General features: G+C 50.4%; 1 protein-coding gene across 1 annotated transcript in view; it reads left to right on the top strand.

Moving 5' to 3' along the window:
- FNTB (farnesyltransferase, CAAX box, beta) overlaps window positions 1-4547 on the top strand; it is a 74631-nt gene extending 70084 nt beyond the window's left edge. The window contains exons 11-12 of the mRNA XM_056133985.1: window positions 130-244; window positions 3856-4547. Of these exons, the coding sequence (XP_055989960.1) occupies window positions 130-244; window positions 3856-3987 (247 nt within the window). The 3' untranslated portion in view covers window positions 3988-4547. The remainder of the gene's footprint in view (window positions 1-129; window positions 245-3855) is intronic.
- Window positions 4548-16192: the final 11645 nt, after the last annotated feature.

Raw genomic sequence — 16192 nt, 5'->3', positions numbered from 1 at the left:
TACAGAAGAACCGTGGAGGGCAGGTGAGTGCGAGTACATGCAGGGCTGAAATCTGATGGGAGGCTGCAGGGGGGCTGGGGTGGGTTAGGGTGCAGGAAGTGCCTGCTCAGAGCAGCCTTGTCCTTGCAGGTCGCGGGACTTCTACCACACCTGCTACTGCCTGAGCGGCCTATCCATCGCCCAGCACTTCGGCAGTGGGGCCATGCTGCACGACGTGGTCCTGGGGGTGCCTGAGAATACTCTGGTAAGCTGGGGCAGGGAGGCTGACCCCGCTTCTCCTCAGGAGCCCAGGAGGGCATGAGCTCCACAATCCTGTTGTGTGGACGGCTGGGCCCCAGGGGTTCCCTGGAGTGGTGCATCTCCAGATAAACTCTGGGCTTGGTAGGGGCAGGTTTCCATCTTGCCAGGTTTTATACCCCCTTTTTTGTGGGGGACCCACTGGCTGTGTTCAGGGGCCACTTCTGGCAGTACTTGGGGGGACCATACGGTCCCAAACTTTGAACCTGGGGCTCCATATACCACGCATGTGTTCTAACCCTTAAGCCATCTCCCCAGCCTCTGGGTGGGTCTTTATCCTAAAGTCTAGGACCCAGGTTCCTGGTCCCCTGGGTCTCTGCTGAAGAAGCCACAGGTAGTGTTATCCAGTGGTCCCTGTGCAGCCCACTGTCTGCTCCTGAACTTTGAGCTCCAGTCCCTCCAGAAATGACATCTCAGATCTTCCCTTCTGTAAATGAGGTCATCCCCAAACCTGTGCCTCTGTGTCATGTTTGTGCCCTCCGGAGGGGCACTTCACAATACATACGGTGTGTGATTTACTCTTTTTTGTTTACCTCCCTCAAAAATGGTTAGCTTATTCCTGTGCCCACCCTCGAGTGACCCGAACACAAGAGACAGGCCTGAGCCCACACAGGAGCCTTCACCTCACACCGACTGACGTGTTCACAGCTGCCAGATGTGGGGCCCGTACTAAGGGTCACCAGCTGTTTCCAGTAGAAGAAACATCTATTGGTTGGAAAGCTGTTCCACCCCATTAGTGATCAGAGAACAGAGTAAATGCTGTTTTATATTTTTCCAGCCTTGATATTTTTCTCTCTTTGCCTCCAGTGCAACCCCCTTCCAATCCCCATCTCACTCCCAGGAGTCACTTTTCCCTAAATCTGGCATTGCGCATATGCCTGCGGGATTTTGTACTGGTGCTATCCTGTATGTGCCCAGGAGCCCCGAGGGCTGTTGCACACTCTCTGCCTCTAACAGAAGACTTAGCAGCGCCCGTCACTCAGCTCCTCGCCCTGCAGAGCCTGGCTTTGTTTTTTTCTTTTTGGATCACACCCTGCGATGCTCAGGGGTTATTTCTGGCTCTGCACTCAGGAATTAATCCTGGCGGTGCTCGGGGGACCATATGGGATGCTGGGAATCGAACCCGGGTCAGCCGCGTGCAAGGCAAATGCCCTACCCGCTGTATTATCACTCCAGCCCAACGGAGCCTGGCTTTGTGTCGCTCGCTCCCTGGGCTTTCCCTCATGCAGAGGCATCAAGAGAATTTCTCTGTTCTCCTGCTGATTGACGTTGAGACAGTTTCCATTTTTATTTTGCAACTAGTGCTGTTGTGAGCACTCAGGTATTAGTTTCTCCAGAAGGGTCTTTTTTTTCTCTTTTTGGGTCACACCTAACATTGCACAGGGGTTACTTCTGGCTCTGCAAGAGCAAGTACATGCAAGGCTTGTACTGATTCACTCAGGAATCACTCCTGGCGGTGCTCAGGGAACCATATGGGATGCTGGGAATCGAACCCAGATTGGCCGCATGCAAGGCAAACGCCCTACCCGCTGTGCTATCGCTCCAGCCCCATCTCCAGAAGGGTCTTGCCGGGCTGAAGGGAATATGCCCATTTGCCTTAACTGCAAGGTGACGAACCACTCCCCTCACATGCCGACGGGCAGATCAAAGAACTTGAGTCCATTTTCAACATTTGCTGTTGTTCTATACAATTATTCCATTTGTCTGAATGTTTGGTTTGCAGGTTTGGAATATGAGGTTATATGCAGTGGTGCTCTGGGACAATTTCCAGCTCGGTGCTTGGGGGACCCACAGGCCAGGCTAGGGATCCAGTCTAGGCCTCCTGCATACAGACCTTTTGCTCCAGCCCACTGAGCCATCTCTCTGGCTCTGATTGTTTATGTTGGGTTATTTGGGGGGTTTTGGCTCAGGGGCTCCTTGTGATGGCACTATGGGGTTACTCCCAGTGGTGCTCAGGGAACCTATGTTACTGGGGATGAAATCTGGGTTTTCCATATGCAAAGCCTTTGGTCAGCCCTCTGAGCCATCTTTCTGGCCCAGTGGATGTTTATATTTTGGTATAAGGTTGCTCATAGTATTCTCTTAAGTTTCAAATCTTGGACCAGGGAGGTAACTCAAGAAAAACCCCAGCTGCTCCTGGTTCCCCTAGCACTACTAGAAAAGCACCATGTAGGGGGCAGCTCCTGAGCACTACTTGGAGTGACCCAGGAAGAGAATTCTTTTAAATCACCCCTAAAATTATGTTTCATTCTCCCAAAGAGGTGGTGGCGTGAGTGTTGGGTTTAGGGTTGCACTTTCTCAATCCTAAAGCTTCTGTGGGGTTTCAGTGGGACAATATCAGAGAAATTCATTAAGACCCAACTCTTTTACTACAAAGTAGGACTGTGGCCCTTTTTCTTCCTTGATTATAAATGTAAATTACCTTCATTATTTGAATATAATTTAATAGAATATACATGAAGGCATAAAGAAGCAAATTAAAAACCTATCACTTGTTTTGATACATACCCAGTATTTGCCTCTTCATGTACATCACATCCATGAGCACATTTATTTTTGTTGCTATGGGGTCATCCCCAGTGGTGCTTAGGGGGAACTAGGGTGGCATTTAGAGGCCAGTATTGTTCTGGGGATGGAACCCAAACTTGTACATGCTCACTTGAGCCACACCTCTGTGATGTGTGCCCACAAACAGTAAAAAACTGTGTGTGTGTGTGTCTTTCCAAGGCTTAGGGGGCCCTAGGGCCACTCCCAGTGATCAACCTAGCAGTTATAAAGGCCTGAGGATGTGAAACTCTGGAGTCAGGGAACACCAGGCCACCCCATGATGCTCAGGGAGCTGCATGCTAACAGTTTGAACTTGGATGTGCGTGCTCCTAGTTTCCTGAGCTGTTCCTACTCTTAAAGAACATCAAACAAGTTCTTTAAGAGTAAGTTTGGGCTAAGAATGTAGCTCAACAGTTGGAGAGCACTTGCCTTTTATATGTGAGGCCCTGGGTTCCCTCCCCAGCACTACAAATAAAATTAAAAGTAAGTTTTGCATGCTATTGTATATCCTGATACAGCATGTACATTTGAAGCATTTTCCCATATTGTATACATGCATGCATGTGTTTAATACACTGCTGGACTCAGGTTGCTAAGATTGCTTGATAAATAAATCCAAAATATACAAATATAAATATTCCATAGATACTTGAAAACATGTTTTTTATTTGTTTATTTTGGTCACACTCCTGTCCATGCACTCAGGAATCAATCCCGGTGCTGCTCAAGGAACCATGCTGGAATACCAGGCAGAGAACCCGGGTAGCACGTGCAAGGCAAGCACCCTACCTGCTGTACTCGCTTGGCATGTTTTTAATGGCTCTCTAATCTTGTTTTGTGTTCTGTGTAACTGCAGAACATTTTTACCAATAACCTGGATGAACACTTGGGACAGTGTGATAAATCTCTGTGCAGTTGCTGATTCCTTATGTAAAATTCTAGGCCTGGCACCGTGCATGCTTCCCAGGATGGCTGGGAAGATTAACCCTACATGTGCTCTTTCCTTTGCAGCAGCCCACACACCCTGTGTACAATATCGGGCCGGAAAAAGTGATCCAGGCCACTATGCACTTTCTGCAGAAGCCCGTTCCAGGCTTTAAGGAGCATGAAGATGAGGCATCCACGGAACCTGCCTCCAACTAGAGGCCACGGGGTCCTGAAGCTCTGTGCTCCCCTCCTTCCCTCCAGACCAGGGTTTTCAGGTGTCCGTGTGAGTGCGTTCTGTGCTGCAAAAGCCTTGGCCCCTCTGGAGGGATGGTTCTTTGTCCTTTCCCACCAAACAAAACCTAACGGATGGCTCTGGGTTTGGAAAACACAATGCCGGGGTTGTTAAAAATTCTTCCCATTATCTGTCAAACCAAAAATCTCTCAGCCAGCATCAGCCTGGTCAGGGTCGATGGGGGAGCAGTGCATGCCGGGAAGAGCAGCCCCTCCCCACCAGCTCCCCACTCCAGCAGCCGTACTGATGTGAGTAACATCATGAGCACCGACAGTCATCTGAGCCGTGACTGTGAAGCCCACTTGCACGCCACCTTTAAGTCACCAGGAATGAGCCCCTCCTCCTGGGTGGAATTACATCAGTTATATACAGAGGTGGCGCTTTGGGTCCCATCATCAGGAATTCTTAGAAAACTCCTTGCTGTGGGTCTTCACCCGGAGGTGCCTGAGGCTCTCACCTCCTCTCCGGGTCATTGGAGAGGGAAAGGAACTAGGGGTGGGGTGAGGCAGGGTGGGGGGGGGGATGGGAATGTCTCTGTGTGGGTGTGGCCCGCTGAAGCACTGAGCAGCCCATCTCCCCCACAGCGGGAGTGAGATGAGACCCGGGAAAGCAATTATGACTGGAAATGAACCTCTCATTCAATTCTGTGCCAGAGGAAGCCACCCCAGGCTCCAGCCCTGCACCCCGCCCCATCATGTACCATGTTGTACTTTGTCACTCCCAAGCCTGCAGCCCGTGATCATTCTGTGTTGCCCCACCTTCCCCCAGTCTCCTGATCCGTCCTCCCCCAGACAGTGTTGTCTTCTCTCACCCGGAGTATTAACACGACTAAGTCTTTCACCTTAATCTCTGACTCAGGATTTATTCACATCCTGCCCGTTTGGGGCTCACAGCAGTAAACCTGCACTTGGCCAGTTGGCTGGGACTTGGTCAGCGTGGTTGTGGCAGAACCGAATACCATCCTGTACTTCAGCTTCTGCTGCACACATGGATCCCCCCTTTTTTTTTTTTGGCATTGTCCAGATGGGTCATCTGCCCACTGTTCCGGGCACAGCCAGTTCCACGCCACTGATGGGCCTTTACGTGAGCAGCTGTTGGTGGCGGGCAGACGGCAGCAGGAGGCATTTCTCAGAAACTGGCCATGTGCTGCCTCTAATTCCCTCCTGCTTTGGTGTATCGGGCTATGTATTACCTCCTTGAAATAATAAAAGAATAACATTTTCTAGGATGTCTCTGTGATGGGTCACCAGATCATTTCTGCAGCCTGGGCCAGAGTTGGAGGGGTCAAAGCTGCTCAGAGATGGTTAGTTTCTAGACTGCGCATGGGCACGCAGTGGCAGAGTATGGACTTGGGAGCCACATCACACCGGTGCCGCCGCCAGCTGAGGACTAGGAAGAGCTTGCTATACCCTGACATGCCAGGAGCCCACTTTTGTCACACTTTGTTTCCTGGAGTCTCCCCGGCCTGGGAGTGGGGACTGTGGGTGGGGAGACAGAGCACCGACAGTCATGAGCTCTGTGATGTGACCGTCTCTCTGGAAAAAGTGCTCCCAGGTGGTACCCAAGGCCAATTTGCTGGCCAGCTGGCCAGGGTAGATTCTGCCCCTGGTTACTCTTTTGCTGGCGAAAGCTTGGGATCTGCTGTCTTGGCTGCGGTGTAGCCTCCAGATCATCCCAATCAAAGGCAAAGTCTCTAACAACAGTAACCACAGGTAGTAAGAGATTAATAGTAATAAATGTGGCTCAGAGACAAAAGGGATTGCTTCAGTCTGGCTTTCCACTAAGGAGGGAGGATATGAGTTGAGCCCCAAAGAGTAAGTAAAGTCTGTCTAGGCAGAGGACAGGGCCTTTGATAATCTCTCTGGGGGTTTCCTGTGCTCTCACTTTCTGCTCCCACTGGGTTTAGAGGGTTTCTCTTCCTAAACAGCATTCACCCTGGAGGCAGAATCTCAGATTTAGGAAGGGGACCCCCAAAGTAGAAGGCACTTAGAAAGCATTCATGGTGTGTTCCCCTAAATATTTTCCTCAACAATAAAGATACCAAATGAGCATCATTTCTACTTCCATATAGGGCCACTTCACACCTTAAATTCTTCTCTGACCTACCGTGAGTGCTGCTGTGTGGGTTGGTAAGCCTAACGGTCTCCTGGGAGGAGGAGGGACACCTCAACCCTGGCACTGAAGTGATTTAAGGTAGTCCCTTAGATAATTGGGTTCAGCATGAGCCACCCTCTCTTCAAGGCAGCACTTCCGAGTCAGAATTCACCATTAGGGGCCACAGAACTGAAAGGATTGCAGTGCAAGCAGAAACATAGAAACATTAAGTAGACATGATCTTCTGAGCACTGCTAGGAGTAACCTCTGAGGACCACTGGGTGAGGTCCCCAAGCATAGAAAGAAGCCATAGCACTCAGGACCAACAGTAGTGTCCTTGACTAAGCCTCTTCTTGTGAAAAGCACATGCACATTAGAGCTCTGTGTTGTCCTTCCACTGATCTAAGCCCACGATAAAAAAATAAGGGGGGGGGTTTGTTCCTTCATGGTGATTTAACTTAGCAGAGAGATGGCATTCAGGAGGGGCGGCTGGTTACACGCCCTTGGCTGTTTCATCAGCATAAAGTATTTGTGGCTAAGGCCAACATCCTGCTGTGGAAATGGAAGGACTTGTCTCCCACCATGTTTACACTGATCACGCTTCTTTGTGGAAATGGGTCGCCGGTGTGCCCCCATATGCGCCCCCAAAGCATCAGCACCTCAACATAGAGGACTGGGAAATGGATGTCGTTTGTGCCTGCAAACATCCTGGGTACACTGTTGGTGTGGCATAGGCCACATCTTAGCCAAGATTCAGCTGTCTCTCATTCACTCTCTGTAGTAGGTTCAGTTCAAGGACAGTTTGCCTTTCAGATACGGATAATAGGCACTGAAACTAATGGGACACTCAGGTCTATGAAGGGGCCCACAGTATTCTTTTATTTGGGTACAGAAGTCCCTCCTGATCCATGGAGATTTATTCTATGACACCCTCCATCTCCCAGTGAATGCCTGAAACTAAAAGTATTGCCAAACCATATACATATATATGTATATATATATTATATCCTATACACATACACCTAAGGTAAAGATTAACTTGCACATTAGAAACAATAAGAAATTAACAACTAAGGATAATTATAACTATTGTAATAAAAGCTATTGATACATAGTCTCTGAAGTACCTTATTATTTTGGCTTTGCTACCACACCTGACACTCCTAGCAGGGCTCAGGAGAGGAAGACCAAGAATCAAATCCAGGTGAAGCTTGTGCAAAGCAAGTGCCCTACCTGATGTACTATTTTCCTGGCCCCATCAAAGACCCCCTAATGTTTGGGGATCTCAGTTCACCATGGGTAGGTAGGTAACACACATTACGGGAAGTGAAACTGCAGCTTAAGGGGGGAACCACTGTACTCCTTTGGAGGGGGGAAGCAATTTGCTAATAGTATATTCTACCATTTACAGTGAGAAGCAGCATACTTTTATATAAAGAGCTAAGTACAAAATATTTTAGGTATTGCAACCAGTCGGTGATATTTGCACCTACTCAATTGTGTTCTGCCATTTAGCACAAAACTGTCACAAAGTGTGGTTGGGTTCCAACAAATTTTCTATCCTTTCAGTATTCTTCCGCAACTTTCATGGCTGGGATGTTTTTCATGTAATATTAGTAGTGTCAAATGGCAAATGTACTTGGGAGGTAAAGTTTGGACTAAACTCCCTAGTTACCTCTGTACTGCTCAGGGATGTCAGTGCCTTTCACTTAGGCATCATCACAACCAACAGAAAACCTGACCCAATCAGGCTTAAAGCAACAGGGAGAGCATCTCCTAGCCAGAAATGTTCAGGAAGTAGCTTGGGATTAATTTATAGATTGGAGGAGGTTTCTCTTCCTATGTCCATATCAGCTCCAGCCTCAGGCTCTCTTCCAGTAGCTGTCCAATGGCAGTAGCCAGACTCCAGACCCAAAATCCTTCGAGGATGAAACTCAGCTCTCAAGAAAGCTGTCCTAGCCTTCCTTTCCTGCGAGTTCACCGGAACACTGGTCAAGCCTTTCTGAGAAGCCAGAATGCAGTGCACAGGCCTGAATTCTGGCCACCTGCTACTCCCATGAGTGGGAAATGGGGCTCACCATCTAAGAATGAGGAATAGAAAAGCCCCAAACACCAATTAGGGTTGTAGACAGAAGGGGAAAATGAATGAGGTAGATCACCACTGTTTTCTTCAGGACAGTGATTTCTACTGTGAAATAGAACATGCAAGTGGGAACGGTTGGCTCATCTCCACCTGTGGGTACCAAAGGGCTTAGATGGGCTTGTTCCCCTGTTCACAGAATCAGGCCTTGACTGATACAAGTCAATGATTTTTTAAAACAAAAATTTTGGTGCTGAAACCCGGGAACAAACCACAATTATTTTATTAATGAAATAAAATTAGATTTTTTTTGTTTTGTCTTGGTGGGGGTGGGGTAGGGGTGGGGTGTTCACTACCTAGCGGTAGTGCTCATGAGCTAATCCTGGAACACGTCTTAGGGACAACTGCTGGCAATGCTCAGGGGGACATGCAGTGCCAAAAATCGAAACTGGGACTCTTACATGCCATCCATGTGCTCCAGCCCATTCCAGCCCGTTGAGTTATTTCCCTGGCCCTAAGTCAACCTTTGTAATCTCTCCCTGTTTATATTAGTAATTTGTCCATTTTGTTGGTAGCAAGCTAGGCTGAAGACAGTCCACAGGCTTGTGTTTGCCACAGTGACTAATTCAGAGCTAAGCGTGTGGCTGAAAATAGACCAGAGAGCTGATAAGGAGAAGAGGAGCTCTGTTCTATTAGGAAGCATGGACAGTGTGCCTGAGGACCCCTACAACTGTCTTCCTACCTAGAGGCAAACCAGCCTGAGAAGTCAGTACCCAGACACCCTGAGAAACGTCTTGAGAAACATGGGCACTGATCATGGGCACTGATCACACCGCTCCTGAAACATAGCCTGCATTTCTCCATTTTGAGTCAATCTGAGTTGTATTACACTTAACTTTCAACTAAAATTACTGAAAAAGTGGGCAAAACTGTTTCCAATCAGCCCTAGGGTCCCGCAGGGCTGTCCAGCTGGGTGCTGCCCTCTAATATCCACCCAGTGACCCCCCCACAGTTCCTCCTGCTTTACTGCCTCTCCTCATCTGATCCCTGAGTCAGCCTCACGTGGTGGGTGTGGCAGGTGCTCTATCTACATTTTACAACTGGAGAAACAGGTCGGAGAGCTTACTGCTCTGAGTCCTCCTCCTGGCTCCAAGTGTTGGAGGCTGAACCTGAACCCAGATCTGTTGTCTCCAAAGCCCACACACACTCCCACCACCCAGCTTCAAAAGAAAAGTTCTAGGGCATGGGGGTGGAAGAGGGGAGGATGAGGGTGTGTGGAACGGGCAGTGGCTAGTCGGATCACTATCAGGGCAAGATGGCTGAGAATCCCTCCTTGTGTATCCCCCTTTCTCACCAGGATAGGGTTGGTGACAAGAAGCAGTTGGTCCCCTTTCCTGTGCATTCTTCCTTCTCCTAAGTCCCTGGCTACAACACTTCCCGAACCAAGTATGCCACCTGGGACAGAGAATGATAGTCTGTGACTCATAGCGAAGCCCGTGAATCAGTTTTCCCAGATATCAGCCACAGCTCTAATGACAGTCACCCTCTCCAACCTGGCCCAGCCACACTTTTGCCTGGACCCTGTGAGAGCCATACTGGCTTGGCGTCTGTTGCGGTGTGTTGCCTGGGTCCCTTGTACTTCGTGTTATGGCTTTGGCCATGAAGAGCTTCCAGGTGGCTATAGTTTTTTCTGTGACACACACAGTCTCACTTCTATTCATGTATTTTTCATCTTTGGGAGAACTCCTAAGTTGTGCTCGGGGATCCGGTCAATTCTCAACCACTTGTTGGTCAGTGGGTCAATGGAGTGGGTCAGTGTAGTGCCACACAGGCCCTGTAGTGCCGGGGTTCACGCAGGCTATCCTGGCAGTGCTTGGAGGACCATGTGGTGACGAGGACCAAACCAGAAGTGATCATATGCAAGGCAAGTGTGCTAACCATTGTACTACTGCTCTGGGCCCTGTTCTTTTTCTTTTTAAATTGATGACTGGGGCTGGAGCTGGAGCAGGGGGTAGGGCACACATGGCTGATGCAGGTTCAATCCTCAGTATCTCATATGGTTCCCTGGACCTTCCAGAAAAGAGTCCTGAGTGCAGAGCCAGGAGTAACTCCTGAGCATACCACAGGGTATGACCCAAAAAACAAAAATAAAAAAAGAATAAAATAATAAAAGAATAAAATAGTTGATGCTGGTTGACACTGGGTGAGGGTTTCACATACTAACCTCTCCATCTTTGGTCTTTAAACTCTCTACACTAAAGGGAAGATTGCCTGCTGACCTGGGGCAGGAGCCTTCATGTTGCTACCTGCTGTGCATGCGGTGACGTAGGCTTTAGGGACACAACGGGCTCTGGAACACAATGGGTGACGGAGCTGGAGCAGGGTTCAAAGGTAACATGGTGACATTGGGTGATGGAGTTGGAGCAGGCTCAAAGGTGACCCCTGGCATGGTGGCAAGGCCTGCTGACCAGCAGGACAGTGGGATGTACCCTGCTGATGGCCCCTAAGGGGAGGCTGAGTCCTGGGGACCTCTGGTGTGCCTTATTGAGCTTCTCCTCTCCAGGCCCTGCTCCTTGGAGAGCCTGGACTTACACACCATGGCAGCCAGTCAGCACGGCTGAATGTGGACACTCTGGCCCATGTTCTCTGTACCACCCAGCTCAGTCAGCAGGCTGGGGAGCCCAGGAAGGAGGATGGAGAAAATGACCCATGCTGGCCCTGCTCTCTGCTTTTCCCCTGTGCTGCCCTCTCTCTGGGACGTCATCCTCTGCATGCCTCTGCAAAGGCACATCTGCAGCATGGTGCCGCAGCTCCCCTCTGCTTCCGCCAAGTGTGAAGGCCAGGCCCAGACGTCATTAGCTGCCAGGGATCTGCAAGGCCCGGCACTGCTGCTTGTATGCAGGGTCACCCCTAGGACCGACCAGAACACAGGTGGGGAGCCACAGTCCACTGGCATAGCTGCTGGTGGGCCTGTGAGGGTCGCCTGGCTAGGTGAGGCTCTGCCTGGGTGCAGCAGGGAGCAGGGAGTGTCCTTGGCTTGGGCATCTCTGAGCTCTGAATGCTCTGAAATACTCCCAGAGCGTTCCCCACGGGCTTGGCGCTCCCCTCTGAACTGGGAAACATGCGCAAGGTCTGGTCAGAAAGCATGATCCAAGGCTCCTGCTAGCCCGGCAAGAGGTATGTGTGGGCGGCATGCCAGTCCTCTCATACCTGGCTGTGTTCTGGCCTTTTGACCCAAAGCCTTCAGCCCCTGTCCTTTAGCCCCAGCTCGGGCCCTGATACCTTTGGCTGGTTGATGCACTGAAAGATAGGAGACAGTGGAGTCTCACACAGGTGCCCAGGAGGCACCATGCTACCAGCTGGGGTTCCTTCACCTGGCCCGAGTGACTAAGGGTGTGGGAGGGCACATTCAGGTGGTATGGCAGTGCATACTGGGCTAACTCCTGGCAGGGCTGAGGGAACCATATGAGGTGGTGGGGATTGAACTCAGGTTGGCTGCATGCAAGGCAAGTGCCATATCCACTATACTATCTCTCCAGCCCCTCAGGTGGTGATTTCTTGAACTGCTTTTCTCCCTGGGCCCTTCTCCACCTGCCCTGTGACATGCACACCTGTTCCTGTCCACCTGCCACAGCAGTTGCCAGGCTTCCGCTTCTCTGGTAGGAAGTTCAAGCCTGTACTATTCAGCATCGGAATAGAAGGTGCAACAGAAGGTGCTGCCATACATTTATTTCCTAATATTGGATTCTTGATTCTGTTTTTCTATCCTTTGAAAAAATGAAGAGCAAAGACTCCCGGCTAATTTGGCCTGGAGAAGGATGTCAGTGTACCAGGCCCCACCCCGGCTTTGGACATCAGAGGAGACTATTCATGTGAGACCTGACAGTCTGCACGGGGTACGGAAGGGAACCCGCTTGGCCGGTTATGAACTGTCCTGGGTCACCTGTCAGGCTCCTAGGCACACCCACCATGCAGGGTGGAAGGTGCTGGCTGGGGTGAGCACGAGCCCAAGTTCTGAGCCCATTCATCAGGGCACCTGAACCCACAGGCTGGCCAGGTGACATCTTGCTCCATCAGCCACAGGTGCTGAGACGCCCCTGTAAGGTTAACTGCAGATGGGGCTGCCTGGCCAGTCACTCCAGACCCACAGTCGTGCCTGCTTCTCTGGACTGCTTCATCCAGGCGGAAGGGTATCTACTCAGCGGACTTTTGTGAGGAATAAAACAGGAACACTGGTATATCCCAAATGTTGAAATTATCTTTGTCTATTCATCACCTAGCATGACCTTCTAAGGATCCTTGTACTTGGGCCGGGGACAGGTTCAGTGGCAGAGTATGTGCCCTACACGTGTGAGACCTTGGGTTCGATCCCCAGCACTGTAAGACAAAGAGGACTCGTGTTACTTGAGGTTTTTCCACTCTGGGTTCAGTGTAGATGATAGCAAACTCCTTTCCCCACCTGGGTTTCCTCCTAAGGCTGGAGAAGCTGTTTGGTATAAAGGCTCCAGTTTCACATTCCTGGAGGCTGTCCAGATTGGTGCTGGGTGACCAGGCCTGCCTGGGTGATAGTCTTGCTCTGGCTGCATTATAAACCAGCCAGTGCCTGCTGAAATAAAAGTGGGGTGGGGTGGGGTGGTGCATAGAGATCACCCAAAGGGCTTCCGGAGCACATGCTTGCATGCAGGAGGCCTGAGTTCACTCCGAGCACCCCGTGGCATGGTCTTAAGCATTGTTGGGAGCAACTCCCCTGGACAATGAGCTGAAAGTAGTCCCCAGTCACCACAGGATATGGTCCCACCCCAAAAGGGTCTTGACCAAATGACCTTAGCATGGAACTTCAAAAATGAGTGTCAAGGAGCCTGAGCAATAGTACAGCGGGTAGGGCGTACTGCCTGCATGTGGCTGACCTTCGTTTGCATCCCATATGGTCCCCAGAACACCGCCAGGAGTAATTCCTGAGTGCAGAGCCAGGAGTAACCCCTGAGCCTCGCTGGGTGTGACCCAAAAGCCAAAACAAACACACAGAAAACCCAAAGCTGAGCCAGGTTTGATCCCCAGCATCCAATATGGTCCCCTGAGCCTGCCAGAAGTGATCCCTGAGCGCAAAAGCAGGAGTAAGCCCTGAGCACTGCCAGGTATGGCTCCCAAAGAAAGACAAAGCAGTGTTTGAGTCCCTCTGGGAGAAGGCAGACACTGGTAAGCATTTCAATCCAATTTTAACTAACCATAGACATAACCCCTTCCCCACCTTTCTCAAAGCGTCTCCTTCAAGAGCCTCATTTCAGCTGCCCTGGTCCTGCTAGTTCAGCTGGGCCTCCTTTCCCTGAGTGCTTCCTTTTGCTCTCTGGGTCACATTCACCCTGGAGTCAAACTTGAGTACACAAGAAGCACCTGCAAAAACCTGTTGACCAGACTGCCTGGCTGTGGGGTTAGCCCTGGCGCCCTTCGGACAAACATTCCTGGGCAGGGCTCAAGGCCTCTCGGAGCGTGGCCACACAGAGACCTGCTGGGCAAGCCTGTCTACACAGAACACATGCCCGCGACGCATGCCACTGAGCAACAGGGATGGCTGACTGAGGCTGGCGCCAGAGGCCCCTCTTCTGTCTTGAAAGACACGTGTGTTCAGTCCTGGGCTTCCCTGGCTCTTCCTAATAGCCTGTCCTGCTAAGGCAGGAAGTACACACCTTGGTGAGACACATATGTGAGACATCAAATCCTATTCTCCTGGGACGGCTGCAGGAGCTGGAGTTTTCCATCTCTCAGGTAGATCCTGGTCATGTGCTTCTCGCAGATAAAGACAGCCAGCACCCGAGTGCTCACCTGGTCACAGGACCCAACATGTTCCAGGCACCATCTCACGGAATCCTTACAACCACCATTCGAGGCTGCCACTGCTGTTCTCGTTTCAGAGGACTGGATATACCCAGTGACCGAGACAGGGTTTTTGCACTCAGCCTAATTTGAGCACTTAAGCACAAAACACTCTGATATTAGAAGCAGAACTCGGTCCTGGTTCAGGCCCAGCATTGGGCCGGTGCCTGAGGGTCACTCCTGGCAGCATTATGGGGGTAGGGAACACAGTGTGGTACTGAGAATAGAATCCAGGGCCCTAGCATAGCAAAGAATGTACTTGAGCCCTTTAAGCTATTTTCTCCCTGGCCCTCGGTCTTTTAATTTATCATTATGTGTATGTGGGTTTTTTTTGTTTTTTTTTGGGGGGGGGGGGGCACATCTAGCAGTGCTCTACGCCTATTCCCAGCTCTGTGCTCAGGGCTCATTCTTGGTGGTATTGGGGTGCCAGGCAGTGCTCGGCACTGAAGCCCTGCTCCAAACTTTGCAGCCATCTCTCAGGTCCTTGTCTTGGTTTTGAAACCTTTCCTAGCAGACATAGCTCTAGAAGCTCAGATAACTCTTTGCTGATGTTGGGGGCTACTTTACATATGGGATTAAGTAGAGCAAGAAATTTTAAAACTGGGTCATTTAAAGTACATTTAAAGTTTGGAGCAAGGGACAAAGTGAAATAGCACACCTCTGCAAAGACAAAGAGGCAGTTCTTAAAAGGCCTGAGTAAAGCCAGGAGCAGTAGTGACACATCAGCGGCCTTCCAGGCTCTCTAGGACTTTGCAAAGCAGAGAGAACCAACCCAAGAACAACGGTGCTGGCAAGCCCCCCCCCCCCCCCCCCCCCCCCAGTCCTGCCTCAGCGTGTGGCCCACAGCAGCAGGGCATCTAGCACATGCCAGAGAACTGGGCTGTGACTTTCATTAGTCCCCTGAGCGGAGGTCTCTAACCTTGTTTTCCTTTCCAGACAGCTGCTCCCAGAGGCACCCCACCTCCAGCCCTTACCCCCACTACCTGCTGTTCTGCTCAGCCTGTCAGGCAGGTGATTATTTCCCCAGGTGAGCCAGCTATCTGCTGTGGCACTTTTTCCTCTGACTGATTTATAAAATTTGGAGAACCTTGAAACATAACCCCTTGTCCAGCCAGTGTCCTGCGGCCAGGGCCGGCTTGAGGATCTCCCCTCGCGCCCTCCCTGTCACAGGATGCCCACAGCTTCACACACATCTCAGCCAGAGCTTTTTAAGGATCTTTTCTTCATTTGGGGGAGCAGTGTGCCTGGTATCTCACACATGCAATAGCTCTCCTGTGAGCCATATCCTTGGTGCCCTTTCCAACACCCAGACTGAGCAAGCCGACAATGTGCCAAGTGAGGTTTAAAACTAAGGCCGGATAGGCAGTAAATGGTAAACGAAATCACCTGATTCTTCCCAATTATTTTTTTTCCTGGTTCCTTTCCTGCTCTGAAATAGGAGCTCCCCTCGTAGCCTTATTTTCCTTAACAGAATTATGGTGGTGGTGGTGGTGAGGGGGGTCGATCATGTTAAAAACTGCCCATTCTAGGAGGACCTGCCTGCCAACTTCCTTAATCGAAAATTATGGATCTGGCATTGGAGGAATAAAAACCCCAACTCTCTACCCTCCAAAAAAAAGTGTCGAGGGCTGGAGCAATAGTACAGCAGATAGGGTGCTTGTTGCACGTGTTCCCCCCACCCCCGCGGGTTTGAGCCCCAACATTCCAAACAGTCCCCCCAGTCTCCCAGCCCTACTAGGAATGATCCCTGAGTTTAAGAGCAAGAAGTTCTGAGCACTGCTGGGTGTTAACCCAAAAACCAAAAAAAGAAAAAGAAGATGCAATCAATGAACTGACTTGACTCTCTCCTCTGTTCTAGGAACTCGAGTATTTCACAGGTGTCAGGGAGGAAAATCAACACTGAGCTGTATTCAGGCCATAAATTCTCTTCCTTTTCAGGACAAGTCAATTTATGCCAATGCTGGGTCCCTGACCTGAGTAAACATGATGTTTCCTGGGGACTGGAGAGACAGTACAGCAGAAGGGCGCTGAGCACTGCCAGCGTGCCCCCAAAACAAAGTGACGCTACCAGATCTTTAACTTCT

Source organism: Sorex fumeus, unplaced genomic scaffold (assembly GCF_029834395.1).
Source record: "Sorex fumeus unplaced genomic scaffold, SorFum_2.1 ptg000098l, whole genome shotgun sequence".
Classification (NCBI taxonomy): Eukaryota; Metazoa; Chordata; class Mammalia; order Eulipotyphla; family Soricidae; genus Sorex; species Sorex fumeus.
This window is presented reverse-complemented; position numbering and strand designations above follow the sequence as displayed.